Here is a 27,850-nt window from a genome sequence, read left to right on the forward strand (position 1 = left end):
CCACCATACATTGTTTTGTTATATCTCAAACGGGTTGGGCAGCGTTTTCGATTAAAGCTCTTAGCCAGCGTGATTTTTTTCTGACTTCATTACCAAATATCGTCACATTTCAACCAATTTACACAAAACCTTAACAAATTATACGCCTTAACCTTCCTCAAGAATCACCCTATTCATAGGTTAAAACCGCATAAAAATCCGTTTAGTAGTTTTCACTGAAATTATTACGATATACTTACTTATCGCTTAATAGTGTTGACAAAATACAAGCCTATAGTTGCAACCGCTGTGTGGCGCTGTCGTGCACATCGTCGCGTCGTAATTAGTTTATGTAGGTTCAGATACAATATCTAAACGTGTGATCTAATTGATGACCCCTAAGTCACGAGTCACATTACACTGGTTTGCCGGAGTGGAGTCTGTGAATCATCTAACAAACTACAATAGGTAAATTAAACAAAATTATTGATACTAACTATTTATTAGCACCCATTTAGAAATCACTGTCAATGATTTCTCTATACTTCTTGATCCTGGTCTCCGCGTCTTTCACGTTGTCTTTCAAGTCTTTGTGCAGTTCGCAGTACGCCTTGATCGACTGACTGGTCTCCGTGAAGATGCTTTGCAGGATCTGAAGGTGCAGTATTCTGAGAATGACAGAAATAAGTTAAGTTTTTAGTTGGTAATAGAAGTTAACATATAATAAAACCCTTTACTTAAAAAACCCTTATTTATTATTATTATTTTTATACAATATGTGATTTGAGTGACGTGAAGATGAAAAATGCGGTGGGATGTGAGTTTACCGTTTCAACCCACAACACAATGTTGTATGTTTTGCGTTGTGTGTGTGTGTGTGTGTAGCAAATAAGCAGCATTCTAACTTTATACTATGTTTTATAAAAAACTCTATGATATATATATACTTGTGTTGTGTGTATATATATATATCATAGAGTAACTTATACTAGAGCGGTACTGTCATAGTAAATTTTGTAACCCCAGTAAATTCACTGCCATCTGTCGACACACTTTAAAACTAAAAATGAAGATTTATAAAAATACGATAGAATGTATTTAAATATAGATAAATGATTTTTTTTATTTGCATTAATTATTTTTATGATTTTGACCCATGTTCTTTCACTGATATGCGTTAAAATTGTTAAATAACAAACGAGACCGTCAACGCCATCTATACGACTGTAGGCCAAAACTAGTAGCGATATCTGATCGAGAATCAAATTTTCTTGATTTTCGAGGCACGTTTTTTCCTTAGACTGTATCCATCTATTACGGAGTTATATCTATCTTTGTATATATATACACGGTGTTACTTGAGCCACTGAAACCCTGAGACACCCCAACAGATTTTGTATTTATTTTCGACTTATCTTGAGTATATTTATTCTTTAATACGATAAATATTAAAAACAAGTGCGAGTCGGACTCGCGTTCCAAGGGTTCCGTACATTACACAATGTTTAACAATGTAGCCATTTTTTTATGTGAAACGTGAGATTTTTTTTAAAAATCCGTATGGGTCGGATGAAAAACTAAATAATTAAGACCGACTCACGCTTGACTGCACATTTCTAATAGGTTTTCCTGTGATCTATAGGTGAAGAGCTATTTTGTATATTTTTTTCAAAACTTTAGACCCCGTAGTTTCGGAGATAAAGGGGGGGGGGGGAATGGTAATTTTTTGGCTATTTTCTTAAATAACTTCTAAACTATTTATGTTAAAATTACAAAAAATATATATTTGAGATACACATAACGAGCTCTTTCATACGATATGTAACACGATATAGTTTTAAAAACTTTATTTTTAAATTTTCTCATTTACCCCGCAAAAGTGGCCCCCATGTTTAAAATTCATTTGTTTACGTTACATGTCCGTCTTTGGGTCACAAACTTACGTATGTGTACCAAATTTCAACTTAATTGGTCCAGTAATTTTGAAGAAAATGGGCTGTGACAGACGGACACCCGCACGCGTGATCCTATAAGGGTTCCGTTTTTTCCTTTTGAGGTACGGAACCCTAAAAATATTCGTTGTTTAGTTTTCTTCACAATTCTATTCGACTGGTAATCCTACACAAGACGTTACGCCGTTAGTGAAACCAAACAATTGCTAGCTACCATCGTAAACACTGTTAACTGACCATTTGCATATCTTACTGCAACGAGATAAGGTTTACCAATGGCCAGTGGGTGTTGCTCATTGACAAATAACGTGTCAAATGTTAGTTATTGATATTGTTGCATTACAAACTTGTAGAGGGCATGTAAAAATAATAATAAAAAATATAAAAAATCGGCCAAGTGCGAGTCGGACTCACACACGGGGGGTGCCGTACCATTAACTATAAAAACGGTCACCCATCCAAGTACTGATCCCGCCCGACGTTGCTTAACTTCGGTCAAAAATCACGTTTGTTGTATGGGAGCCCCACTTAAATCTTTATTTTATTCTGTTTTTAGTATTTGTTGTTATAGCGGCAACCGAAATACATCATCTGTGAAAATTTCAGCTGTCTAGCTATCACAGATCACGAGATACAGCCTGGTGACAGACGGACAGACAGACGGACAGCGGAGTCTTAGTAATAGGGTCCCGTTTTTACCCTTTGGGTACGGAACCCTAAAAATTACCCCCATTAAAATATAGCGCAATCGATTCTCCTATCGATTCTGAACAAACTGTTTTTAGGTTATCAGTGGGTCATGAAACACCGTGTATATACAGGGTGACCTTAGCCGTTGGACAAACCCTGAAATCCCACGTAGGGTTACTTCTCAGGAATGCTCTAACGTTAACTTTTTTTAATTAGAACAAAAGATATAAAAAAAACGAACAATAATTAATTCCAATGATCGACTACAAAAAGAAACATACTTGGCAGTGTTTTTGACAACTTGTTCGGAAATGTGCGGCAATGATGACATTTGTCAAAAGTCTGAATCTTATTAATTTATAAATAAAAAAAGATAATCAATAAGGTCGAAGAAGGTTTCATACTATTTATTACCTCAGGAGCTATTAACACATACAGGCTGCTCCAAAGTAAAAAATCGTAATTTGTTAATTTCTTCGTAACCGCTACACCGGTTGTTATGATACTTTGTATACTGATTCTAAATACCCTAATGCATATGTACATTTCGGCTTTGTCCAATGGCTAAGGACATCCTGTATATATATATATTTCGGGGATCCCGGTAACGGCTCTTACGCATATGTAAGAATGGGATTATACATAAATTAACTAATTGAGGCTTGTATAATGGGTAAACAGTCCCATGCAATACTCATTTTTTGTAGGTTTAAGATCAGATTTCAGATGTTAACTCACTTGGACTTGAGCTCCAAACTCCTGGTCTTGAGGGTAAGCAGCTCGGTAGAGGACTCACTGAACTTGGTGGCATCATGCAGCCGGTGGTTGAGCCACTCCATCATCAGCTCCACCTGAAATATATATCTTCCTAAGTCTAATTAAAGACTTGAAAAAACACCACTTCAAGAACACTTTTCATGAAGCTATGATACATTGCATACCAAGAAATAGGGATGTTGGCTATTTTTAAATTACTTCACACCATGCATGACATAAAGCACCAGAACATTAAAGGATTTGCCTCACTGGATGTGTTCTGCGGGCAGCGGTCAGGTCAAACTTCAACTTCAAAGGTTGCTGTCAATGTTGTTCATACATAATGCGAGTTTGACCTGACCGCTGACCGCAGAACGCATCCAGTGTGGCAAAGCCTTGATTGTGAAACACAGTCTGGAGTTATTTTTAGACACAATTTCTATTTTATAAGGCCCACTTGCACCATTCCACTAACACGGGGTTAACCAGTTAAACCTGGAGTTACCATGGTTACCAGTACAATTTGACACTGGGTTAACGGTTTAACCGCTTAGCCCCGGGTTAGTGGGATGGAGCAAGTGGGCATAAATCTTATAGAACTTTGTATAAAGAGTAGGTGACTCGATCGTTACGTCATTCACGTCATTGTGTAATGTTTCCACAATGTTTCTTATAAATTCCATAGTGGCAAATAGTTTTGACAGTAAAGTTCAAAAAAAAATACTGATTTGACTAGTAGTCAAATATTGAAACTCCTTTGAATTGTGAACTTATTGAAATCCTGGTTGCCCTTAAAGCATACATTTGAGGGTAGAAAATACAATATAAAAAAATATTCCTTTCAGTAATGCCAAAGAAAGAGACAAATTAATGATATTAACCCATGGAGCTCCGCCGTATCACACATGTTATGCTAGTTAGTAAAGGAGTTCCATACTGCTGTGGTACTGGCGCGCTCCACGGGTTAAAGGTGAATAAGTTCTCTTACCCCTGTGTTATAAATTTTGCCTGACTATAATAAACCAATTTTCTCATGCATTTTATTTGAAGATTTTACTTTCTCAGATTCCTGTTCTTGCAAAGTGTTGAGCTTTTCATCCAAGCTTTCCTGAAGCTCCTGGATCTGCTGTTTGCGGGCATCTTTGCTGGAGAGGCTGGTTTGCTTCAGCTGCTCAAGCTCTGCGATGTATGCCGGAAGTTTGGCATGGATCTTAACTAATATTGCCTGCATCAGCTCCGATTGCTCGTCATAGCTCAGCTCTCTTGTTGTTTGGTTCATGAGACCTGGAATGAATTAAAATTACTTTAAAAAAAAATTGTAATTGCCTTCTCCATCTGTCTTGGCCTACATACATTGGGGTTTTTAGTGCAGGAATGATTTTGTGTATTTATAACTTTGTTTATTGTAAATTAACCAAACTATCTATCTATCTATCTATCTATCTAGCCCTTTTATTCTGAGCTAGAGTATGTCCCGTAGCTCAGTGTGCCGCTTGGCAAAGGCCTCCTCTAGCTCTTTCCATTGAGGTCTGTCGTGGGCCACTCTTCTCCAGTTCGGGCTCGCTGTGAGTTTGAGTTCATCCTCCCATCTTGTTCGAGGTCTCCTCTGGCCCCGTATACAACCTCTTGGATACCAATCTGTTACTATTTTTGCTCCATTTTTCCCGCCTGTCTCTCAACATGTGGCCAGTCCATCTCCACTTCTGCTGATCTATTTTAGTGAGTATGTCGGTCACTTTTGTTTTTTGTCTCAGGTAAATTAACCAAACTATGAATTATAAATAGGTAGTAAGCACCAAATGTGCAGAAATGTCAAATAAGTATCGGTTTTTACCTATTTTTTGGCTAGTGTAAAACATTCCGGCACCAAAAACGCCGATGACTATACATCAGTGCTGAGGGTTATGACATTTTATCCCTCAGCATGTTGCTGAAGTTTCAGATTTTTCCTTGCGTATTTGTTAACGACCAGAAATTTGCTATTATTTATAAGAATTACAATTTTAGGTACTTATTTTAAGCTCCACTTACCCAGTAAAGTAGATGTGCTTTCATCGACTGTGCTTAGCTTGTGTAAACTAGAATAATGAGATAAATCACAGTCCGCAATAATCCTATTAACTTTGCCAATAAGTTTTGATGAAATCTTGCTATTGGAGTCACTGCAGACTTCTTTAATAATTTCCAGCAGAATGTTCTCTTGGGACGTCTTTAACTTTATGTTGAAGTTCTCAGTATTGGTTGTGGAATCCATGTTTTTTAAGATTAGGACAAGTTATTAATAATTCACGTAAAACGTGGTAAAACTTAAATAAATTAATAAATAACATACGCAACAGTAACCAATAAGCTGTTGTCAAGGTAACGTAACTAACTGTCGATTAGTTTTCAAATTATTATTATTATGTCATTGATTTCGTTCCATTTTCGTTCTGTGTTGGACATTATTTTTTGTTGTTTTTCTTTTTTGTTGTTTTTTTATAACATTTATGAATTGTTACTATTTATTTTTTTATATATCGTCGATATTTTTCTATAAATATAGTTGGTCAAGCAAATCTTGTCAGTAAATAGAAACAAAAAAAACTACACTCATCCCCTTCTTCTGAGCGCCAGCACCAGTGCAAGACGAAGACAGTATGACTCTCCGTCTACGCCAGAAATGAGACAGTCCCTTGACAAACTATATTTTTATTTTATTTTATCCTATCAATTTAATACAATTCTGAACGAATGTAGTGTACGGTAAAATCAAGCAAAATAATGTTAGGCAGTTGATATGTTTAGAACTAATAGTTTATCTCTTTCACTCTTTAGTGTAATACAATGCTATACTAGCGCTAAATTAAACTTGACAGAATTGTAATGTGACATTATAATACAATCGAATTTTAATTCTTTACAAAAAAAAACTATTTGATTTGGTCAATCAACAATCAAGCGTTTAATCGTTTATCCCGTTTTGGTTTTGCCTATATCATATTAGAGCGTTTTACTTTAGAGATTTCCAGTAAATCATGTGATACTCGAATATATTTTCAGACAATAAGGATTTATTTGTGTCCAGGGGATCCTGTTACGCGAGATGGCGTCTGAAGACACAAGAAAATCATCCGAAGCAGATATATCACATAGTGCACAATGCATGCATTCAGAATCTCATAAGCCGACAGATAATGCCGATAAAAACAAAACAAATAAATCTGGAAGTGATTCTCAGGGGTCTTGCTACTGGTAAGTACAACTAACAAAAAAATAAACGTTCCTTTCCTAAGTACTAAGACACTGGCAGGTTAAACACTGGAAACAGCCTGCATTCCAAATTTAACTTCTTTAAGATCCTATTTCTTTTTTTACAGTGGCAAAGACAGGAATCTTAACATAGTGGAACTACTGTGTGCTTCATGTAACAGATGGTTTCATGAGTCTTGTATTGGGTATCAGTTAGGAAAATTGGTGCCTTTTATGACAAATTATTTGTTCATTTGTAAGAACTGCTCTCCAACTGGTTTGGAGACTTTTAAGAAGAATCAAGCTCGTGAGTATTGTATATTTTGAGTTTTATATTATAAACTTATATATTTGAAACTTAATTCTCAGTGATAATTTTTATTTTTATTTTGCAGCATTTCCTCAAATGTGTCTGACAGCTATTGCAAATTTGAAGCAGGAGTGTGCCAAAAATGGTAGCAATAAGACCCTTTTCAGCAAAGATAGAGAGATTATTCCATACATAGATCAATACTGGGAGGCAATGACGACTATGCCTCGAAGGTAAAGTCTTACTAAAGTGTGTCTTGTGATGGCCTGTGATGAGTTTTGATAACCTAGGCTTCCATAAAAGAAATGTAAAATTTAAAAAATTGTGTTGTTTGGATCTCCTTAGTCTTATTGTTTTTTAACATTTCATTTACATACTGGTCGGTTTACAAATGTCGCAAAGTAAATGTCATATTATAATTTTCAGTGTTGCACTCAAAAGTTCTACATTAAGAAATTTATTTTCAGAGTGACTCAATCTTGGTATGCTACAGTGCAAAGAGCGCTGATCAAGGATATCCAGGTCCTTTTCACATACGAGGAGGACTCAACCCACGGGCCAATGTTTGGGCTCTATAATATGGAGCTTACCTCTATCAAGCCTAACTATGAAGCCATGATCAAGCAGGGGCAGCTGAAAGTCACTGATATGGGGATTGCTACAAGTAAGTCAAAACCACAGAATAACAAATAGTACTACCATACAGAAAATTCACTCCTTCAGAAAAGCCAGATTTAGGTATAAAATTATACCTACACTCGCTGCCTGCAAGCAAAATTGAAACTTATAACCGCGCACGAACCGTGAATCTTCTTTGCGCGCCGCAGTTTTATGACCGAGCTGCGAGTGTCGGCACGGGGTTGTCACTTGACAAGTTTTTGTACCTATACCTACTGATTTATTATTTTTAAGATAAATATGTAGGAATTACAAACGTTGATTCTGTAAACATAATTTTTTTTGCCGGAGATAGTATGTCTGATTCCCACGGAAGTAGGTATGCCACAGAAGTACTTATTCCTTAGAAAATATGTCGGTCAATATAGTCCGGAATTTAAAAAAAAAGTTTTTTCTGCTTCCTTGTTCTTCCGTTTATTCAGACATCCGTAAACAGAACATTGTGTTTTATACAGATTAGATCGCGATTTAGGTTTCAAAGCCATTGCGTATTTTCAATTTTGCGCGAGTGCCACGTGACACGACTATCGTGGGAGCCGAGCGGCAGCCCACTGCCATACTTACACCTTCCCGGGCGGTGCGCCGGCCAAATATACCTAAACTGCGCAGTGACACCCCCATGTCAAAACCAAAGAGAATTAAGAAGACATTACTCCATACATCGGTTTTGTTACCAAATAGACTATTATTTTCGTAGTCTACATCTAGCGTCAAGTAGTGGAACTCTCAGTACTGCTAAAACGGAAAGTCTAATGTTCAATGATTTTCAGCTAATATTATAATCGGATTAACGGGAACTCTACTTTCAACTCCTGCATATAATATTAGTTATAAGTTGTTGAGCAATACACTTTTCGTCAGTCCCGACACATGTGACGCATGAATGAAAAACGTAATCATGCTTAACACTAAATTCGATATGATTCCTGTCACTACACTAAATCCATCCTCCGCCCCACCACCGACCCAAACCCTCAACCCCCGAACCCCCGATCACTCAACCTGACAGCACACCAACCCCTGATCACTAAGCCCCTCGACCCTGAACCCTGAACCACCAACGTTTCAACCGCCATTCCCCTACCCCTCAACCCCAGACCCGTAACCCCCGATCCCTCAACTTCCAACCCCCGACCGCTAAACTACTAACCCCTGATCCCTCAACTTCCAACTCATCAGTCCTCGACCCATCAACTCACTGCCCCTTCAACCCCCAACCTTAGCCTCTACCTTCACCTCTCACCTCTCAGTCTCTTTCTGTAGTCATTTCCAACACTACCTACATCAAAAATCATAATACGCCCAATAACAAGAGGGAAGTTACACATATCGCCGTGGTCTTCATCATCAGTAGCCTTTGCACGAGCTTGACACCGGCATATTCGCTAGCGTGTGCGTAACTTACTTTCTATAGTTTCTATGCATCTCGCTCGTACTGGCATCCTATTAGTGCGAGCGAGATGTATAGAAGGTAAGTTACGAAGACGTTAGCGAATATGTAGTATCAAACTCGTGGTAAGGCTACAGTTGCACTACATCAAATTGGTGGTTTTCGGCAGGAAATGCTTGAGTTACTTTAGAAAACACCGATATCACCATACTCGTGCCTTTAAAAATTGAGGAGTCCACTCAATTCCTCACGGATTCCATCATCAGATCAGACAGAACCACTAACATTATGAAAACACCTTGGAGGAGCTTCTTTCAAACAAGAATTACTCAAATCGGTCCACGGGTGCCAGAGTAATCTACATTTAAAAAATCATGATCAGGTCCATCATATTGGTGGTTTTCAAGAGGAAATGCTTGAGTTGCTTAAGAAAACACCCAAATAACCATACATGTGCCCATGAGCTCTCAATTCCTCATGGATCCCAGCATCATAACAGCACCAGATTAATGTGGGACCACCTTGGAGGTAGTTCCTTTCGAACAAAAAAAGAATTATTCAAATCGGACCACGGGTCTCGGAGTAATCGGTGAACATACATTTAAAAAAAAACATAGCCACAAGCCACAACCGAACACAGAACCTTCTATGAAATTTAAGTCGGGTAAAAAGTAATCAATCAGCATGCTTGATTTTCATACAAATCAAGGTTACTAAGATATACTTTTGTGTAAAATGTACATATACATCTGACTATCTGTACATATAACGTCTATATCGATACATCCAACTATAATATACTAATGTTAAAGATAATAAAGTAACAGTCTATGTGTCACCTTTTCATGGCTGAATGCTGAACCAGTTTTGATGAAATTTAGCGTGAAGTCCTGGGATTTACTGTTACTTTATTTTTGGGAATTCAGCCCGATGGAAAGACAATCCGAATCCCATGCGACCGAAGCCGCAGGCACAACTAGTTGAGATATATGTCTGTACATTCCTATCGTTATCGCTCCGTCAGTCAAACCAAGCACTACCGTCGGCGCACACGCGGTTAACTCCCAGACACATCTACAATATTCCATCACAACATTGTCCGCTATTGTACGCATTAGTGTTTGTAAACATGCACACATAGCTCTACGTATGTGTTATATCACTATTTCCTCGTCTCACATAGGCATTGTGTCGTCGGTGCTGTGTCTTGACTATTGATTTTAGATTTAAATGGTTCATCACCTTGAACTTTGATGGCTGGTAAGTTTTTTCGTACATAATTTTGTTTTATTTGCGCATTATCACTGACGCTGTGACTTATACATTATAGGTTCATAGGTATGTATGTATAATTTACTTCGATTGTTTTACGTGTTATCTCGTTCTCTTATTGAAAATGTTTTTAACGATTGGGCAATCGTGTAACGCCTACGAATAATAATTATATTCAAAATAATGGTTAAAGATTACGGCTCAATTTGACCGATCATGAATTGTAAGGATTTATTTTGGAATTATTTAAATTCTTGTTTTCAATACTAACTATAGTATTTATTCATAATGTACCTTTCTGACAGTGCTTCTATTATCTCATTTATATTATCTCTACATAGTACATCGAACTCATTCCGTCTGTTTGTACGCTTATTAAATCTTAACGGATAAACAGATAGTGATTCAAGAGGAAGGTTTAGGGTTTGTATGTAAAATTAGTAAAAATTTTGTATAAAATTATTTGAAATATACTGCAAAAAAAATTTATTTACACCGTACGAAGCCGGAGCGGATCGGTGAAGGTCCTGTAAGTTTAAATCGGTATACATACATACAAAGACAACAAATACACATCTACTTATAACTAAATCATGTTTAAATTACTGATGTGCCACGGAAAAGTTTTCAAAATTGCGATTTTTTTATGTTTCTCATAAATTTGTATAAGAATCGAAAATGTCCATTTCCAAAATGAAAGTTTCCTTTGTTTCCTGTGAAATCTTTCCGAAATTTCCGAAACTTTTTTGAACTTTCCGCAACTTACACATCTTTAGTTTAAATTAATAATATCCTTATAAAATAGCGTCTCTTCATTCGCCACCTATTAAAATAATAAATAAATAAATAGAATAAAAAAAACTTTACTGACATTACACACTCAGTCGCTATGAAAAAACAGGTTCTGACTTTGGTGAATGGGTTATATATTAAATATATTAATAACGGGTCACTCACCCGGGTCGGGTCGGGTTTAATATATCTGTGTCTCACGGAGGTTTTGTTATTAAAATGTGCCTATAGTCTGATTAAGTGTATCACAATAAAAAAGGTTGTTTAAATTTCGACAAGTTCTTGTTTGTATGGGATTATGTTTGTTTTAGTTAGAGATTAAATTGCTTATATTTTGCACTTTTATAGGATATATTCGACCTGCTATCCCTAAGCAAAATTGCTATTCCCATCCCTTATCTACCCGCAAGCGAGTTGAACGCTCAAGCGAGCCAGAGTGACCAGGCTGCCTAGCCAACGCTACCTGTCTGTCTCTATTCCATATTAGTGCGATAGAGAACCAGATAGCTAGCGTTTCGTTTCCTGCAAAAGATTGTCATCTCGGCTAGCCTCCAGAATATACGCCCTATTTTTAAACACGCTTTAGGCCTCAATTAGTCATTTTAATGTTTTGTCCTTTTAGTTCTTAAAAATACTTAGGTCAAAATGGCTGATCAAGACAAACGATTTTAGTTAATGGAGGCTTGTAGCGCGTTCATGATTTAGTCTAAAGACGGCAGAATCCGCCCATTCCGCCCTTAGACAACGATAAGTTGTTACCGATCTTGAACTCAATATAAAATGTTGAGTTTAATATGGAATCTTGCGCTCAGAATACACAGCAACATTCTTATCTGGTCATCGGTGGAATTAGATTTTTGAATTGTCAGTTAACACTTAAGTGTCGTCGATGGCACCTACCATAGCATCATAGAGCGATGTGTTCACAAGAATTATTTTATTAGGGTTCCGTACCCTCCCTATTACTAAGACTCCGCTGTTCGTGCGTCTGTCTATCCATTTGTCACCAGGCTGTACCTCATCAACCGTCATATTTATATAGACAGTTGAAATTTTCGCACATGATGTATTTCTGTTGCCGCTATAACAATAAATACTAAAAACAGAATAAAATAAATATTTAAGTCGGGCTCCCACACAACAAACGTGACTTTTTTTGCCGTTTTTTGTGTAATGGTGCGGAACCCTTCGTGCTCGAGTCCGACTCGCACTTGGCCGGTTTTGTATGAAAAATGACGCTGCAAGCCCCACCATACAGTAGCTTCTTACACCATTTTTTATAATTTCTATGAAAATATGACGTTCATAATGGCACTCCCTCACTTTGTGTTATTCAAGTCGGTGTAAAGTTAGCGTAGGCGGACTCTACCTAACCCATTTCCCCCCTAAAACTTAATATTATAGTTGATGTTTGTAATTTACATGAATAAATGTGGTACGCAGATTTCAAAACAGATTTTGTCACTCATACCACCAAAAACATATTTTCATGTAAAATGTTGCCAAAACGAAACCTGTACGGCTCGCACTGACAAAAGTTACCAGATCTGACTGAAAAAAGTTATCAGATCTCTTGTAGAGCCAAGCTTCTAACTCTACAAGCCCTAAATTCACAAACTTTTAGATTGAAAACTTTTCTATATCCTATATCCCTTTTCCATAACAAAAACTATCTACATACCACTAGACATAACATAACCATCATTCAAAACTATCTACATACCAAATTTCAACTAAATCGGTTCAGCGGTGATTGATCCCCCCCCCCCCATACAAAATTCCAACCCCCTTTTCACCAGGAATTTCAAGTTAGAATTTTTTTGTTTTTGTACTTTTTTTTATTTATTTATTTAATCTTTATTGCACAAAAGAAAATACAAATGTACAAAAGGTGGACTTAATGCTACAGCTACAGGCATTTCTACCAGTCAACCTTCTATCGTGAGTCAAGTCATCTTATTATGCTCTATTTAGTAAGTAGCTAAAGAGATTTGAGGCTCTAAGTTACACTGGACTGGTCTGGTGCTATTGGCCGGCTCGCCTACTCTGAGCAACGACATGGCAAATATTATAGACGTCGATTATACGCAGTTCACACTGATAGCGCTATCTTATCGCGCGTCTTACAAAATAAGAATTTTGTCACTTATTGGACTTAGGTGATATTCGAGCAGTCGAGCACTCGACATGGAATGTAAGTTTTTTTTTACAAGCTTTATATATTGCCCGACTGACTAAGAGTAAGAGGAGGGTAATATTGGTCGATTGTATGATCGTATATTTCGTTTTTAGGGTTCCATACCAGAATTACCAAAAAGGTACAAAAGGAATCCTTATGGTGCGACTGTCTGTCTGTCACATTGCTAAATATCTCGAGAACTACTGAAGGTATCGATTTGAATTTTGGAATAGTTATGAACAACGCTAACCGGGGAACACATTGGAAGTGTAATTTTTATTTTATTATTATTAATTATGGAAAATGCCCAATATAAAGAGGGGGCAAAATGTCCAGTTACTAGGTCGCTTGGGATATCATTTGAAGGAGCTGGAATTGAACATTACAAAACTTTTTTTTTAGTAAAAAAAATTTACTTATGAAGGAAAATGTGTTTTTTTTATTATATGTATTTTTTCTCTGACACTTATTTTTTTTATTTTATTTTACATTCTACATCTTTAAACAATTTTAGTATTTCTTTGCATTTTTTTTTATTATACATAGTTTTGTTTGTGTAATTCGACATTTAGAAACTGGATAGATCTCTAACAAAGTATCTTATATTTCATTGATTCCTTATTTGTAATTGTATTTTCTAATGTTTGGTTATTTTTATAGCTTGTAAAAATTTGACATGTAAAAGTGTATTATTTGCTGAATTGTCTTATTCCTTCTCTTAGTCGTATTAAATTCCACCTCATTGTCTCATAAACAAACTATAAAGTGTACCCTAACTATTGTATACTGATACCTTAGCATTCAGATATCCGTCCCAGTAGGAGGTGTATTGAAATTGGACGGTTAATATGCACCGATGGGTTTATTATTGGATCGTACACTATCGAAGAGAAGTGACAGTGTGGGATATCCGCTAACCTCGGATTTAATGTGCATTGCTTATACTTGCACGTGGAAATCTTCGATACATATTTATATGTACAGTCAAGGCTTAACAATTGACCAATTTAATATAAATATGCGTACACGAAGTTATTATTAGTTTTGGTTAATACGACCAATTTAAATGCCAATCTGATCAGTCAATTCATTTGGTTATAATTTAATTATACGCCCAGTTTTAAGCTCCACATTACCATTTTTTGATTTGATCACCAATTTTTGATTCAACTTCGTCCACACTTATTGCCAATAAATAACTTTGAAAATTGGCGTGCTTGTGTCTACTCCACACCTGCACTTTCATCGGTCAGTTGGTCACATTGAACCACCAAAGTTCTTGAATTTTGTTTTCCATCGACAACACGCGCAATTCAATTGCCAGTATAATAAAATTGTGTAAAAATTGTACCTTCTGGACGACCATTATCCGGTGGATACTGGATTGCCAGATTGCCACCATTATCCATCATGTATGAGACTAAATAATACGACTGCATCAGCATTTTCCTGCAATATCACTTCGATATTTTTCAGTACCCCTGGCAGGCAACGTAAAGGGACGTCAGGGCAAGCGTCGTCCGGCCGTCGGTGGCGCGGCCGAGGCGGGCGCCCCGGCCGGCAAGAAGGGCCGTGCCGCCGACCCCGCCAGTCTCAAGTTGCCATCTCATGGGTATCCTACCGAGCATCCCTTCAATAAGGATGGCTATCGGTATATACTGGCCGAGCCTGACCCTCACGCGCCGTTCAGACAGGTCAGCAGGCAGCCAATTAACTGATTAGACAACATACATCCGTTACCAGATGTTCAATATTCAAAATCATATAAATTTCCATTTTCTAGGAATTTGACGAGAGCAATGAATGGAGCGGCAAGCCTATCCCAGGCTGGTTGTACCGCTCGCTTTGTCCCGGTATGGTGCTGCTCGCGTTACACGACCGCGCGCCGCAGCTGAAGATATCCGAGGACCGGCTCGCGGTCACCGGCGAGAAGGGATACTGCATGGTGCGCGCCACCCACGGTGAGACAGGGACAACCGTTTGCAGAGAAACGAAACGAAAACTAGGTATATCTGTCTCTATCGCACTAATATGGAAGAGTGATAGAGAGGCATTAGCGTCATTTCGTTTTCTGCAAACGATTGTCATCTTGGCTAGGCCACCTGAAGATACATTTGACGATGGGATGGGATGGGCAGCTGTAACATGATGAGACTTCTGTTGAGTCAGATATCTTTGCGAGTTCCATGGGCTTATTATAGATAAAGTGAAGCCTTACCATTAATGGCCCTTCGATAAAATAACTTGCTTCGAATGTCGAGCTTCGCCCGATTACGTGCAACAGGCGTCCCCTTGTGCCCTTTATAGGATAATGAGCTCTGAATGTGTGTTTCAAACACGAGCTGCACGCGTGGTTCTAAGAAATGAGACAGGACGGCCGCAAGTAGATGCGACAGACTATTACGCGCCGCGCCGCTTCGCCTTGGCATCAAGATCGCTGACCTAGGACACTTCCATAACGTATCGACGGTTTGTGTCTTCCGCGCCGCGTTCGCGTTGAAACCGCGCCGCATCGCGTTCGCGACATGATCGCTCACGTAAGCGGTTTGGTGATACAAAATATCAATTCTATGTAAATATGTTCTATGAATTATGATGAGACTGAGAAACTATTAAGCCAGGGATTATTTGGATGTTAGGATTAGTACACACACACACACACACACACACACAAATGCATACAAGTTTTTGAATAGCCTTCCCGCTATATTATTGTTTGTACCTAAATTAGATATTATATATTTTATGTTACAAGTTAAGTCTAATGGTTCTTTATAATTCCAACTGATTATATAATACGGGCAACCACTGGGGCTGCAACATAGTGTAAACTAACGCAGTCTCCAGGGCTCCAACTTCATATGTACCATGTATGTTTTGATCAATAAAGATTTATTTATTTAAAAAATAATAATAATAATAAAAAAATAATGTGTGGTTGCTTACAGGTGTATCACGAGGGGCATGGTACTGGGAAGCCACTGTCGAAGAGATGCCGGAAGGCGCAGCCGCCCGTCTAGGCTGGGGGCGGCACTACGCGAACCTGCAGGCGCCGCTCGGATACGACAAGTTCGGGTACTCGTGGCGCAGCCGCAAGGGCACCAGGTAACGCTACTAAGGTCTATGAGGCTATAGTAGAGGAGATGCTAGGTGGTACAGCCTCCTGTCTAGGCGGGGGGCGGCACTACCCGAATCTGCAGGCGCCGGTCGGCTACGACAAGCGACTAATATACTCGTGGCGCAGCCGCAAGGCCACCAGACCATGAGATGCGTTCTCTCGTGCGAATCCACCACTACTACTAGCAGTCCACCCCGAATAAGTAAGTCACGATCCGGACATAGGTACCAACAACCCCTAGGGCCCTAGCTTCTTAACTTCGGCTTTAACTTTGGTTATTTCTCTATTAATTTAATCTATGGTTCTGCCAATTTATATGGAAATTGGTGAATTATCATCTAACAAGCATGAAATTTCACCCATAGTTGACCCTACAACCTCACTTTGCTCGGTAGATGTTGTCACCGCACCTACAGTAAGCCGAGCACATGACTGACGCGACAGTATCTCGCCGTGAGATAGACTACCCGTATTTTACTAACTGTATGAATTAAAAGGGGACGGGTAGTCTATGTCGCGGCGAGATACTCTCGCGCCAATCATGTGCTAGCCCGGCTGCAGCCAAGACGTGATATAAATGTCAAGTGTTTGGATGCCATGCTGCTCTAGGTACCTACTTTAGTTGCAATTCACGTTACAGATTCCACGAGTCGCGCGGCAAACATTACAGTAACGGCTATGGCGAGGGCGACACGCTAGGTTTCCTCATAGTGCTTCCTAACAACCACAATACAAAGTACACGCCCAACACCTACAAAGATCGGGTAAGTTGACGATTCTCATATTCATATTGTATACAGATGTACTGCATAATTATTTTCCATCGGTTTTTCACGGAAATGTACGAACGTGTCTTGCTATTTCATTCTGTCTCGGTACAAAAAGTACTGAGGTCGACTGAAGTAGCATGACAAATGCGAACGTTTCCGATAAAATACTATGGAAAACAATTATGCACTACATCTGTACCTGCTCTACCACTACCATTGATAATATAAGTAACTTCAATAAAGCCTGCCAGTTAGAAGTTTTGCACGTTTAACTTCTTCTAAAACAACGACAATTTTTACTTATGTATTTAAAAATGGTAACCATTCGCAGTTTTAGAAGTCTCCAATACCCTTTTTCTGCTATTTAATATTTCAATAAGTATATGTATTACTTTTTTTCCAGCCATTAGTAAAGTTCAAAAGCCACCTTTACTACGAAGACAAAGACAACATCCAAGAATCTCTAAACAGCCTGAAGCCACTAACCGGCTCCAAGATTTACTTCTTTAAGAACGGGCAGTGCCAAGGGACAGCCTTCTTGGACGTGTATCAGGGCTGCTATTATCCTTCAGTCAGTCTGCATAAGAGTGCCACTGTCAGTGTCAACTTTGGGCCCAACTTCAAGCATCCCCCGGGGAGTGAATATAGCTTCAGACCAGTAAGAGTCATTCTTCCTCCTAATTTTAAGATCTACTTCAAGAATGGCCAGGGCCAAAGGGCAGCCTTCCTGGACATTTACCAAAGCTGCTATCATCCATTAGTCAGTCCACATAAGTGCCACTGTCAGCGTCAACTTTGGACCCAACTTCAAGCATCTCTCGGGGAGTGAATATATAGGTATATAGGATAGGGAAAAGAAAAGTAAGATTTGAAAAGTTGCATAAGAATCGGAAACATAAACATGTACATTGCCAAAAGCAAGTGTTGCCATCTACCGTTCTCGTACGTTTTCTTGTACATAGTAGGTTCTGCCATCTTGTGAGTTACATCGGAAGCATAAACTTCACATTTACGCCTCGCGCCAGAAATCTGATGGCTCCTGTGCTGCCCCCTATAGTTCTTGCACGCTCCCTATTGACTTACATGCACGTTGCTGACCGTTTAAAATTTTTGACAAAGCTCAAACTGTAGTTTAATAGGCTAGATGACAAATTTTTATTAATGGTATCAATCGATAACGTTTGTTTTTGGGATCAAATGTCTATATGGGACCATGGGCATTAAAGCAATACAAAAGTCAGAAATGATAATCAAAGTCCGACAATCGTACTTCACTCCCGAAACGCTCCCTACAAAACGATATGTGAACGTGACGTCAAGGTCACTGAGAGCGCATCTTGAATGTATGGAATATAAGTAAAATTGCGCTTATGTAGGTGAAATATTGCGTTTATGCATATATTTGCTATATAATCTTTTTGGATAAAATGCAAGGAATCGAATGGTATTTTTACTTTACGAGTATTCCTTTTTGGAAGTTAAAAAAAACGTTAAATTTTGAAACTTTTAGATGCTGTATTTTTTATCATTTCCATATATTATTTTATAATATCCACATTATTGTGATAAATTGCTCATTTGCTATCTATTTTACTAGATTTTGTTATAAAACTCAACATGTGTCATCATCCCTATTTGTTGTTACCCAGATGTCCGAGAAGGCCGAGGAAGCTATTTGCGAGCATACCATGGCCGACCTCCTGTACCTCACCGACAATGAGGGCAAGCTGCGACTAGACAACTTCAATCTCTGATATACGTAGCACCGTTAATTCGGTGTACATGCACTTAGTGTGAGGTGTGAGATATGACACAACAGTGAACTATATGTATATGTATATAGTATATATTTATTCAACTACCCTTCTCAACCTATGTTTGCATGTCAACCTATGTTTATATGTCTCAACCAATGTAACATGTGCGCGTTCGCGCCGCGTTTATCTGACTTAATCCTTAATTCGAAAAAATAAAAACGTGCAAGGTTGTGAACTTAAACCTCCTAGGCTCTGAAAGTTAAAATGATCCTGGTTAGAAAAAATCCAAAAAAGGGGCAAAAGTTATGGTCCAATATGTGGAAGTTGGCAATTTAAGGGTTAAACTTTTGGGAAATAAGGGGTGAGACTTGTTCCTGGTCCTATATATCAGGATGACACATGCTATGCGAACGAAAAGTGATCTTTTCTATACATTATTTACATGTTTATTGGCGTTTTATATTAAAGGTGTTCATTCATGTCGAACATGACTATAAAAAAATTATTTCAGTATATTTTTAATTTAAAAAATAAAACGGCGGCAAAGCAAATCTTTTTAGTTTTTTCTGTGAAAATATATACATAAAAACGTTGCTTCTGTAAAATATTTCTATTATATTTGCATTTATTGCGCCATTTTTGAGAAAAGCACTATATATGACTCGGCTGGAAGGCTACTTGCTGGCTTCCGAGCCTCGACAATAATGTACTATTATCATATATCTGTTCTCTAATGTGATGAATTTAATGGTAAATAGTCACATAAGATTATACTATAGTAACCATTAAATCAACTATGTAATTATAGAATATTGGCCCTACATAAACTAATCATGTATTAAAATGCTTTGTCTGATCGTAATATTTATGTACTCTGGCCATCTATCACTAGTAAAAAGGCGGTAAATTTGAAAAATGTAGGTTCTATACATATGAATGTATAGTGAAATGATGAGTATTATATTTCCTAACACTCCTAAAAGGACAACAATAGAATCATAAAATAGTGTATATATATATATATATCAAGGTTGCATCAATAGGTATCTCAAGTTGAATGTTGTGTTGTGTAAGCAAAAGTGTACATGTTGATTGATAAATGTTTTATACTCATAAATTTGTTTTATTTGTAATGGGGCAACTGAGACGAATCTGATACCTCGTAGGTAAGCTATGTTAAATTGAAACGCTTGCAGGGAGTAATGGGTGTATATGTGCATATCTAATTTGCAAGTCATGTGATTGTCTGCTCTAGTAAATAATAAAATGAAAGGGTCCTTGGTAAAGGGTTAATTTTAAAACACTGTTGACCAACAGCTAATACTTTTTACTACGTTTGTCTTATAATAGATAAACAACAATTATTTACAGCATTATTTACTATTACGCAGCAAGTAAAGTAAACCCTCAGCTGTCAGGGCTATGTTCCTTAGCAGCCAGACTTCTGTGCCATTGGATGGGGGTTTTGGCTACTATTGAAGAAATTTGGGTGCCACCTTGCAGCTCCTCTTTCAGGACCTCATTAACCAAATTGTATCTCTGAAAAAGTTAATATAAAATTATTAGTTACTACAGTCACATTTCTTAATGATCACCTGTGTCTGGTTTGGACCATGGGTACACTTCACAAATATACCTAAAGTGGACTGTGCTATATGACCAAAAGAGATATTACCTAGTCGGCTCATAAGTTCTGTCACTGGCCTTTAAAATTTAAATTTGGAACTCCTAAAACAAAAACCGTTCTGCATTTGAATTTCGAATCTTTATTAAATATTTGAGTAGTATAATTTTGCAATTTTCTGTTTTCTTCAACATGGAGTGGACGCTTAAAGATAGCCGTACCGCAATAATTGCACTATATCGTTGTGGTCACTCGCCGACTAAAATTTTTAAGCTACTTGAAAATTTAAAATTCTCTCTAAGATTTGTGTATCGTACCATAGAAAGATACAGTGAGGTCTCTAGTTTAAATGACAAGAAAAGAAGCGGTCGTCCGCGTACAGCTAGGACTCCAGCGGTTGTACAAGCAATTAGGGCACGCATTGCCAGAAATCCCGCTAGGAAACAAAAAGTTATGGCCCTCCAGATGGGTTTGAGCAAAAACACGGTGAAAAGAGTGCTTAATCAAGACCTGAGACTTCGTGCTTATAAACGAAAAACTGGCCATCTTCTCAATGGTCGGCTTAAAGCTTTAAGGCTTAAAAGATAAGATAAGCTTTATTGAAGAAGTACGCTAAAAATAAGCACCGTTGTATACTGTTTTCGGACGAGAAAATTTTTGACATAGAAGAAAACTGTAATAAACAAAATGATAGAGTGTACGCTCGCAATAGTAAAGAAGCGTCTAATAGCATTCCTCGTATTCAAAGAGGTCATCACCCTTCATCTGCGATGGTTTGGCTGGGAGTTTCTTATGCGGGCGTCACTAGTATGCATTTTTGTGAGAAAGACACGGTGTTGACTAATATTGTGAAACCACTATCCCATACGATGTTTCTAAACCAGCATTGGGTTTTCCAGCAGGACTCTGCTCCAGCCCATAAGGCAAAGTCTACACAAGCCTGGCTCGCCTCCAATAAAATCGACTTTATACGGCATGAAGATTGGCCCTCCTCTAGCCCAGATCTTAATCCTTTAGACTATAAAATATGGCAGTATTTAGAGGAAAAGGTGTGCTCAAAACCTCATGCAAATCTAGACTCGCTGAAAAAATCTCTTGCTACGGCAGTGGCCAATATCGACATGAAAGTGGTGCGTGAATCCATTGACGACTGGCCACGAAGACTTCAAGCCTGTGTAGATAATTATGGCGGTCATTTTGAATAAATGTTATACATTTAGATTCTCTAGTTTATAAGCTTTCAAACGCTGTACAAATTATACGGAATAAACTTAAACTTTTGATTTTATTTGATACTATGTATATGACAGAACTTATGAGCCGACTAGGTATACTACAAAAAAATTGCATCTTATTTTGATTATCCTTACTCCTTACTAGTATTTCATTTATTCTGGGGTTTGATGCTCTCTTTCAGATCGCTTTCTCTAAGTCTCGTATCCCCTTCCTTGTACAGTGAAATGGTTCCATTGTATTGATAAGTAAACGTAATGTATTCATGGTCTACTTAACACTTTCAGTGCAGTGCCCTATGTCAAATACAAAATGAACATTAGCAAGTTCAGAGAAAAGTGACTGGAAGATATTCTCCTAGTTGCAAAAGTAAAGAAAAAATGAAGCTTATCGTAATTAATTAAAATTAATTCCGTAGTAAGTATACCTTGTACATAGGTAATCCATGGAACTTGTCTGTAACCACAACTAATCTGAAATGAGGCGTTTCCACTTGGTCTAACTCATTTATGACGTCTAGGTGCGTCGTTTGCAACGCAGCCTGCAATTTCTTCTTAATCGTACTCTCTACTACTCTGGACTTGTTTCTTATAGTGTAAGAAATACCTGTAAATAGTGAAAATGCAAGAAGTCCGTAGTGTTTTACAATAGATTGTAGTGTTCCTAAATTTACTATTTAAAGTACCTCCATACCTGTATGGAATGTATTATACAATAACTTTGAACTATTAAGATACATACTACTGGTCTAAATCTAAAATAAATATTTTAAAAATACTGATAAATAAAATCTGTAAACATAACCCCCTTTTATTTAGCGATGCATTGACATTTCAATTTGACATTGACATTTGACAGTTTCGACATTGATGGTAAACAAGGGCCTGCACTCTTTGATAGTGAAAGATAGTCTTATTGCGATTCCTATAAGAGGAAAGAGAAAATAAAGTTTTTTAAAACTATATCGAGTTACATTTCCCCCCACCCCTCATGACCGATCCAGTTATACTCATGTTATACTAGATTCATATAATGTTTTGTTTATTCTTCTGTGTCACATAGTAGACCTGTACCGCTGGCTATATTTTGACCCCTAGGTTATAAAAATATTAAAGTCAATTCTGTTTTCGCTTATGAATACTTTGTTAAGATGTAAATCTTACATTTTGTTTTGTGTCATATATATAATTTGCTTTTCTAGTAATTTGTTATTTTGTGGTAATTATTTTTTATTTTGAATTATTTTGGAGAAAAAAATATTCGAGAGAAAACATGTAACTGTGTTGCATTTAGGATAGTGTTTTTAGTGTGAAAACATAGTTTGTGTCAATTACGTCCACTGCAATCTGATACTATGTCATAATATTCTAAATGACACAAAAAAAAATTAGAGTTAAAAAAAATTACTTAGGTCGAATTTAATCGTTTAAATAGGTCCATTAAATGATTTTGTGTCTTATTAAGGCATAGCTTCATAAGATATTTGATGATTTTTATGTAACAGGCTGTCACCGTTACAAAAGAATATTAAAGATATTAGAGTTTACATCTTATTAATTTGAAATGCGGGATAAATAAGATGTATGAATTTGTGTCACTTGCATCCACTGCTTAAACAAATATTACAAAAATATTATTTGCGTTCGAACGAAGCTAGCGGGCGGTCTGAATGGGCAACGGAGGCCGTGCAGGGTGGGGCCGCGGCGTGACCTTGCCGTACGCAACGCATGTTTACTTCGCCTGTGCGCCAAATTAACGCAACTTATTAAAAGAAGTTACGCAAACAACACAACAACAAGCAACAAGCAAGCAAAGAATGCGTCGAATTATCTTTTACCTATTTAAAACTTATAGATATTGTACAATGTCACCATTATGCAAAAGAACTGTAAGTACATGTTTGATTTGCGAGCGAGCTGGCAACATTGCGCAGGGAAATCTTAAAAATATCGCGTTTACGTGAACGCCACATACATTTGTGACAGTGATAGGGAAAAGGTACCACTAAAGTAAAATTTGGTTATTAATACCGTGACTTTCTTTCATTCTTTGATAAAAAAAAATTGCTATTTATGCAACAAGTGCGGAAATCATCTTTACGCACGTGTATCATACAATGTTTTACTATGCATTGTGCGAGTAAATAAAAAAACATATCATGGCAAATAAGTTTAATTATTATAAGGAGTGTTTTAAATCGACACGAGTTGCGAATTACCTATTCGCACGTGTATCGTACGTTTTACAGTACATATGGCCCTTTAAACTTTCGACATATGCACGGTAAGTGCTCTTTTCCGCACTAGTGCGAGAAAGTAGCACCATATGTACTGTAAAAAAAAATTGAAAACAAAAAGCACTAGTGCGGAAAAGCAGTACTTTCCGCACGATATGGCTCCGTAGGAAACGCACTTTTCGAGCACATGCATTGTAAAAAAAAATATAGGACTGTGTCTCCTAAACCATGCGTCGTAGCGCAAAAATAATAAAATTTTCGCTCCCCTTTAAGAAGCCCCTAATTAAGATTTAAAAACGCAAAAAAGAAAAAAAGAGGAAAAAATCTTTATAGGGCTGTATCTCCTAAACCGTGCGTCGTAGCGCAAAAATAAACGTTTCGGTCCCGTTTATGTAACCATTAATTTATATTTAAAAACAACGCAACAAAAAAAAAACAAAAAAAAACTTTATAGGGCTGTATCTCCTAAACCATCGTAGCGCAAAAATAATCAAATTTTCGTTCCCCTTTATGGAACCCCAAACTAATATACAAAAAACACAATGAAAAAAAAAACAAAAAAAATCTTTATAGGGCTACATCTAAATCGTGCATCGTAGCGCAAAAATAATCAATTTTTCGTTCCCCTTTAAGAAACCCTTAATTAATACTAAAAAAAAAAAACAGGAAAAAATCTTTATAGAGCTATATCTCCTAAACCGTGCGTGGTAGCGCAAAAATAACAAAACTTTCGTTCCACTATACGGAACCCCAAAGTAATATACAAAAAACACAATGAAAAAAAAAACAACAAAAAAATCTTTATAGGGCTGCATCTCCTAAACCGTGCATCGTAGCACAAAAATAATCAAATTTTCGTTCCCCTTAAGAAACCCTTAATTGAAACTTTAAAAAAAACCAGGAAAAAAACTTTATAGAGCTATTATAGCTATATATATAGATATAATATCTCCTAAACCGTGCGTGGTGGCGCAAAAATAATACGTTTCGTTCCCCTTTATGCAACCCATAATTTATATTTAAAAAAAACGCAAAAAAAAATCATTATAGGGCTGTATCTCTTAAACCATGCGTCGTAGCGCAAAAATAATAAAAATTTCGTTCCCCTTTATGAAGCCCCAAAGTAATATACTAAAAACACAATGAAAAAAAAGAAAAAAATAAAAAAACTTTATAGGGCTGTATCTCCTACACCGTGCATCGTAGCGCAAAAATAAATTAAAAAAAAACCCTTTAAGAAACCCCTAATTAAGATTGAAAAACGCAAAAAAGAAAAAGAGGGAAAAAATCATTTTAGGGCTGTATCTCCTAAACCGTGCGTCGTAGCGCAAAAATAATAAAATTTTCGTTCCCCTTTACGGAACCCCAAAGTAATATACAAAAAACACAATAAAAAAAAAAAAAATATTTATAGGGCTGCATCTCCTAAATCGTGCATCGTAGCGCAAAAATAATCAATTTTTCGTTCCCCTTTAAGAAACCCTTAATTAATACTTAAAAAAAAAACAAAAAAAAACAGGAAAAAATCTTTATAGAGCTATATCTCCTAAACCGTGCGTGGTAGCGCAAAAATAACAAAATTTTCGTTCCCCTTTACGGAACCCCAAAATAATATACAAAAAACACAATGAAAAAAAAAAAAAACAACAAAAAAAATCAAGCAAGCAAAGAATGCGTCGAATTATCTTTTACCTATTTAAAACTTATAGATATTGTACAATGTCACCATTATGCAAAAGAACTGTAAGTACATGTTTGATTTGCGAGCGAGCTGGCAACATTGCGCAGGGAAATCTTAAAAATATCGCGTTTACGTGAACGCCACATACATTTGTGACAGTGATAGGGAAAAGGTACCACTAAAGTAAAATTTGGTTATTAATACCGTGACTTTCTTTCATTCTTTGATAAAAAAAAATTGCTATTTATGCAACAAGTGCGGAAATCATCTTTACGCACGTGTATCATACAATGTTTTACTATGCATTGTGCGAGTAAATAAAAAAACATATCATGGCAAATAAGTTTAATTATTATAAGGAGTGTTTTAAATCGACACGAGTTGCGAATTACCTATTCGCACGTGTATCGTACGTTTTACAGTACATATGGCCCTTTAAACTTTCGACATATGCACGGTAAGTGCTCTTTTCCGCACTAGTGCGAGAAAGTAGCACCATATGTACTGTAAAAAAAAATTGAAAACAAAAAGCACTAGTGCGGAAAAGCAGTACTTTCCGCACGATATGGCTCCGTAGGAAACGCACTTTTCGAGCACATGCATTGTAAAAAAAAATATAGGACTGTGTCTCCTAAACCATGCGTCGTAGCGCAAAAATAATAAAATTTTCGCTCCCCTTTAAGAAGCCCCTAATTAAGATTTAAAAACGCAAAAAAGAAAAAAAGAGGAAAAAATCTTTATAGGGCTGTATCTCCTAAACCGTGCGTCGTAGCGCAAAAATAAACGTTTCGGTCCCGTTTATGTAACCATTAATTTATATTTAAAAACAACGCAACAAAAAAAAACAAAAAAAAAACTTTATAGGGCTGTATCTCCTAAACCATCGTAGCGCAAAAATAATCAAATTTTCGTTCCCCTTTATGGAACCCCAAACTAATATACAAAAAACACAATGAAAAAAAAAACAAAAAAAAATCTTTATAGGGCTACATCTAAATCGTGCATCGTAGCGCAAAAATAATCAATTTTTCGTTCCCCTTTAAGAAACCCTTAATTAATACTAAAAAAAAAAAACAGGAAAAAATCTTTATAGAGCTATATCTCCTAAACCGTGCGTGGTAGCGCAAAAATAACAAAACTTTCGTTCCACTATACGGAACCCCAAAGTAATATACAAAAAACACAATGAAAAAAAAAACAACAAAAAAATCTTTATAGGGCTGCATCTCCTAAACCGTGCATCGTAGCACAAAAATAATCAAATTTTCGTTCCCCTTAAGAAACCCTTAATTGAAACTTTAAAAAAAACCAGGAAAAAAACTTTATAGAGCTATTATAGCTATATATATAGATATAATATCTCCTAAACCGTGCGTGGTGGCGCAAAAATAATACAAGTTTCGTTCCCCTTTATGCAACCCATAATTTATATTTAAAAAAAACGCAAAAAAAAATCATTATAGGGCTGTATCTCTTAAACCATGCGTCGTAGCGCAAAAATAATAAAAATTTCGTTCCCCTTTATGAAGCCCCAAAGTAATATACTAAAAACACAATGAAAAAAAAGAAAAAAATAAAAAAACTTTATAGGGCTGTATCTCCTACACCGTGCATCGTAGCGCAAAAATAAATAAAAAAAAACCCCTTTAAGAAACCCCTAATTAAGATTGAAAAACGCAAAAAAGAAAAAGAGGGAAAAAATCATTTTAGGGCTGTATCTCCTAAACCGTGCGTCGTAGCGCAAAAATAATAAAATTTTCGTTCCCCTTTACGGAACCCCAAAGTAATATACAAAAAACACAATGAAAAAAAAAAAAAAAAATTTATAGGGCTGCATCTCCTAAATCGTGCATCGTAGCGCAAAAATAATCAATTTTTCGTTCCCCTTTAAGAAACCCTTAATTAATACTTAAAAAAAAAAAAAAAAAAAAACAGGAAAAAATCTTTATAGAGCTATATCTCCTAAACCGTGCGTGGTAGCGCAAAAATAACAAAATTTTCGTTCCCCTTTACGGAACCCCAAAATAATATACAAAAAACACAATGAAAAAAAAAAACAACAAAAAAAATCTTTATAGGGTTGCATCTCCTAAACCGTGCATCGTAGCGCAAAAATAATAAAAAAAAACCCTTTAAGAAACCCGTAATTAATACTTAAAAAAAAAAACAAAAAAAACCAGGAAAAAAAACTTTATAGAGCTG

At 36.8% G+C, this 27,850-nt stretch overlaps 4 protein-coding genes across 5 annotated transcripts in view; 2 read left to right on the top strand and 2 right to left on the bottom strand.

Annotated features, from left to right (window-relative positions):
* LOC134743724 (uncharacterized) overlaps positions 1 to 17,584 on the top strand; it is a 70,432-nt gene extending 52,848 nt beyond the window's left edge. The window contains exon 19 of the mRNA XM_063677336.1: positions 17,535 to 17,584. Within this exon, the coding sequence (XP_063533406.1) occupies positions 17,535 to 17,584 (50 nt within the window). The remainder of the gene's footprint in view (positions 1 to 17,534) is intronic.
* Positions 463 to 5,737, bottom strand: LOC134743780 (uncharacterized). Its single transcript, XM_063677435.1, has 4 exons — positions 5,409 to 5,737; positions 4,435 to 4,661; positions 3,360 to 3,472; positions 463 to 647 (listed from the first exon to the last, which is right to left on the bottom strand). The coding sequence occupies exons 1-4, from the start codon at positions 5,629 to 5,631 to the stop codon at positions 494 to 496; spliced, it is 717 nt and encodes a 238-aa protein (XP_063533505.1). The 5' UTR covers positions 5,632 to 5,737; the 3' UTR covers positions 463 to 493.
* On the top strand, positions 6,313 to 19,957 carry LOC134743740 (set1/Ash2 histone methyltransferase complex subunit ASH2). Of its 2 annotated transcripts, XM_063677374.1 has the most exons (10): positions 6,313 to 6,611; positions 6,737 to 6,915; positions 7,004 to 7,151; positions 7,386 to 7,582; positions 14,706 to 14,923; positions 15,013 to 15,190; positions 16,178 to 16,334; positions 16,988 to 17,111; positions 17,521 to 17,775; positions 18,767 to 19,953. In XM_063677374.1, exons 1-10 carry the CDS (start codon positions 6,463 to 6,465, stop codon positions 18,869 to 18,871), a joined length of 1,710 nt encoding a protein of 569 aa, XP_063533444.1. In that variant the 5' UTR covers positions 6,313 to 6,462; the 3' UTR covers positions 18,872 to 19,953. The 2 variants fall into 2 exon arrangements, with proteins under 2 accessions (XP_063533444.1, XP_063533445.1); XM_063677375.1 differs by lacking the exons at positions 6,313 to 6,611; positions 6,737 to 6,915; positions 7,004 to 7,151; positions 7,386 to 7,582 and adding an exon at positions 10,013 to 10,246 and having other exon boundaries at positions 18,767 to 19,957.
* A 297-nt stretch (positions 19,958 to 20,254) lies between these two features.
* LOC134743354 (bolA-like protein 2) lies at positions 20,255 to 22,559 on the bottom strand. The gene is made up of 3 exons (XM_063676746.1): positions 22,425 to 22,559; positions 22,159 to 22,337; positions 20,255 to 20,413 (listed from the first exon to the last, which is right to left on the bottom strand). Exons 1-3 carry the CDS (start codon positions 22,468 to 22,470, stop codon positions 20,282 to 20,284), a joined length of 357 nt encoding a protein of 118 aa, XP_063532816.1. The 5' UTR covers positions 22,471 to 22,559; the 3' UTR covers positions 20,255 to 20,281.
* Between the last annotated feature and the right edge of the window lie 5,291 nt (positions 22,560 to 27,850).

Source organism: Cydia strobilella, chromosome 8, assembly GCF_947568885.1.
Source record: "Cydia strobilella chromosome 8, ilCydStro3.1, whole genome shotgun sequence".
Classification (NCBI taxonomy): Eukaryota; Metazoa; Arthropoda; class Insecta; order Lepidoptera; family Tortricidae; genus Cydia; species Cydia strobilella.